The sequence below is a fragment of the Sinocyclocheilus grahami genome, unplaced genomic scaffold (assembly GCF_001515645.1).
Source record: "Sinocyclocheilus grahami isolate Dianchi unplaced genomic scaffold, SAMN03320097.WGS_v1.1 scaffold8038.1, whole genome shotgun sequence".
NCBI lineage: Eukaryota > Metazoa > Chordata > Actinopteri > Cypriniformes > Cyprinidae > Sinocyclocheilus > Sinocyclocheilus grahami.
Window position 1 is genome coordinate 2,984 of NW_015511838.1, and position 1,619 is coordinate 4,602.

The window sequence follows — 1,619 nt, forward strand, 5'->3', positions numbered from 1 at the left end:
TAAATCGCTTTGGATAAAAGCGTCTGCTAAATGACTAAAAGTAAATATAAAGAATATGATTAGTCCCGCGAATGGTAGGCATTGATGTTAAAACATTTCCTTTATCAGCCCATTCCTGAACCGTTAAGGGAAAAACTCAATTTAAACGTTTTTGTAAAAGAACAGATTTTTATCGACAACAAATGTGATAGCACTTTTAATCTGAAGTCAAAGTAATGATTTCAGTATTTATTTATCTATTTACTGTATTTACATTTGGTTATGCAATGCATGGTTTTTCAAACATTCTGCTTTCTAAAGACTGATTGGAAATTAGGTTCATTTCGAGTATTTTATTCTATTGACGGGCACAGTTTTATTGGTAAGAAAAAAAGATGTTGCATTTATATTTATGAGTCCTTGGCGTGAAAAATTAATGAAAAGCTAGTCATTCTCATGCTGCAGGATCTATGCACGTGAAAGCGTTGTTGAACTTCATTACCCAGAAAACAATGCGCATAGAGCGTCACTGTGCGTCAGCTCTGGTTGCCCAGCCACAGGGAAAGAAAGAGGAGGCGCACAGTTTGCTATTAGAATAGTTCAGCAATCTTATTTTTTTAACGTTTACTGTAGTCTAAATTGACATATCCACTACGCGCCTGGGCCAGTCTACAGGCACAGTTTACCCCCGCTCTGGCACACTTGCAACCCGAAATGAGCGGCAGCGGGCGGCCCAGGACTAGCTCGTTTGCTGAGCCTCCGGGGATCTCGGGAGCCGCTGCAGCCGCCGCCGGATCAGCCGTCGCTGGTGGAAGCTCTTCAGGAAAGACGGGGGGCGCGCAGGCCTCAGGCGGGAGTTCGTCTGGTTTCGGAAACCTAAAGCTGGGCAGTGAGTATCATTCAATGACTTCACACGACAATCCCAATAAATGTGATATTAGTTGACTAGTAAAAGCCCAAGTGCTGGACCGTGTAGCCTGCTGTTCATTAATTTGTCTGGTTATTTTGCCATTATCGCGTTAACCTACTTTAGGCGGCTAACTGGCTAAGCTAATATGAGCTTGTTTTTGTAGACGGATCAAGGGCTTTGATTGCTCTACATTAGCTCGACAATCCTTCATAAGAGCACTGGCTAAACGCATCTCTTATGCTCGATACCAATGCATCACATTTTGACCACCTTGAACCCTTCTTTAGAATATGATTAGTGGTTTGTTAGATGTTTAGCTGTCGCGTTTTTAAAGATGTGCTCGTTTGGTAACAAAGCTCAGCTAGCCTACTGACAACATCTACCAGACTGTCTTCAATTTTGCGTTTGATTTAAATAATTTCATTATGCGCGACCCTGGATGCATTTAGTTGCATCAGAAATGTCTTTAATAATAATCTTAATATTTAACGTTAGGACCAAATTGGCGTTTGCCTGTCCATATATTTTAAAGGAAAAATATCCGAATCAATGTTTATAACATATTGTTATTAATTTAACGTTAAACGACCCCAAGCCTTCCTACTCGCAATCTAACAGATCATCACAAAGCTTTGAGTTCAAACACTGCGTCCTATGAAGGAAAAATTACCCAATGTAAATTTGTTGGTTGGGCTACTCCTGTGAAAACTAGTGGTTTCCCTAGAGGCAT

The 1,619-nt window shown here is 40.7% G+C and overlaps 1 protein-coding gene across 1 annotated transcript in view; it reads left to right on the forward strand.

Annotated features, from left to right (window-relative positions):
• Window positions 1-322: 322 nt before the first annotated feature.
• Window positions 323-1,619, forward strand: part of LOC107577962 (glycogen synthase kinase-3 alpha-like) — a gene marked incomplete at its 3' end in the record, with an annotated part of 6,017 nt that continues 4,720 nt past the window's right edge. The window contains exon 1 of the mRNA XM_016263978.1: window positions 323-868. Within this exon, the coding sequence (XP_016119464.1) occupies window positions 694-868 (175 nt within the window). The remainder of the gene's footprint in view (window positions 869-1,619) is intronic.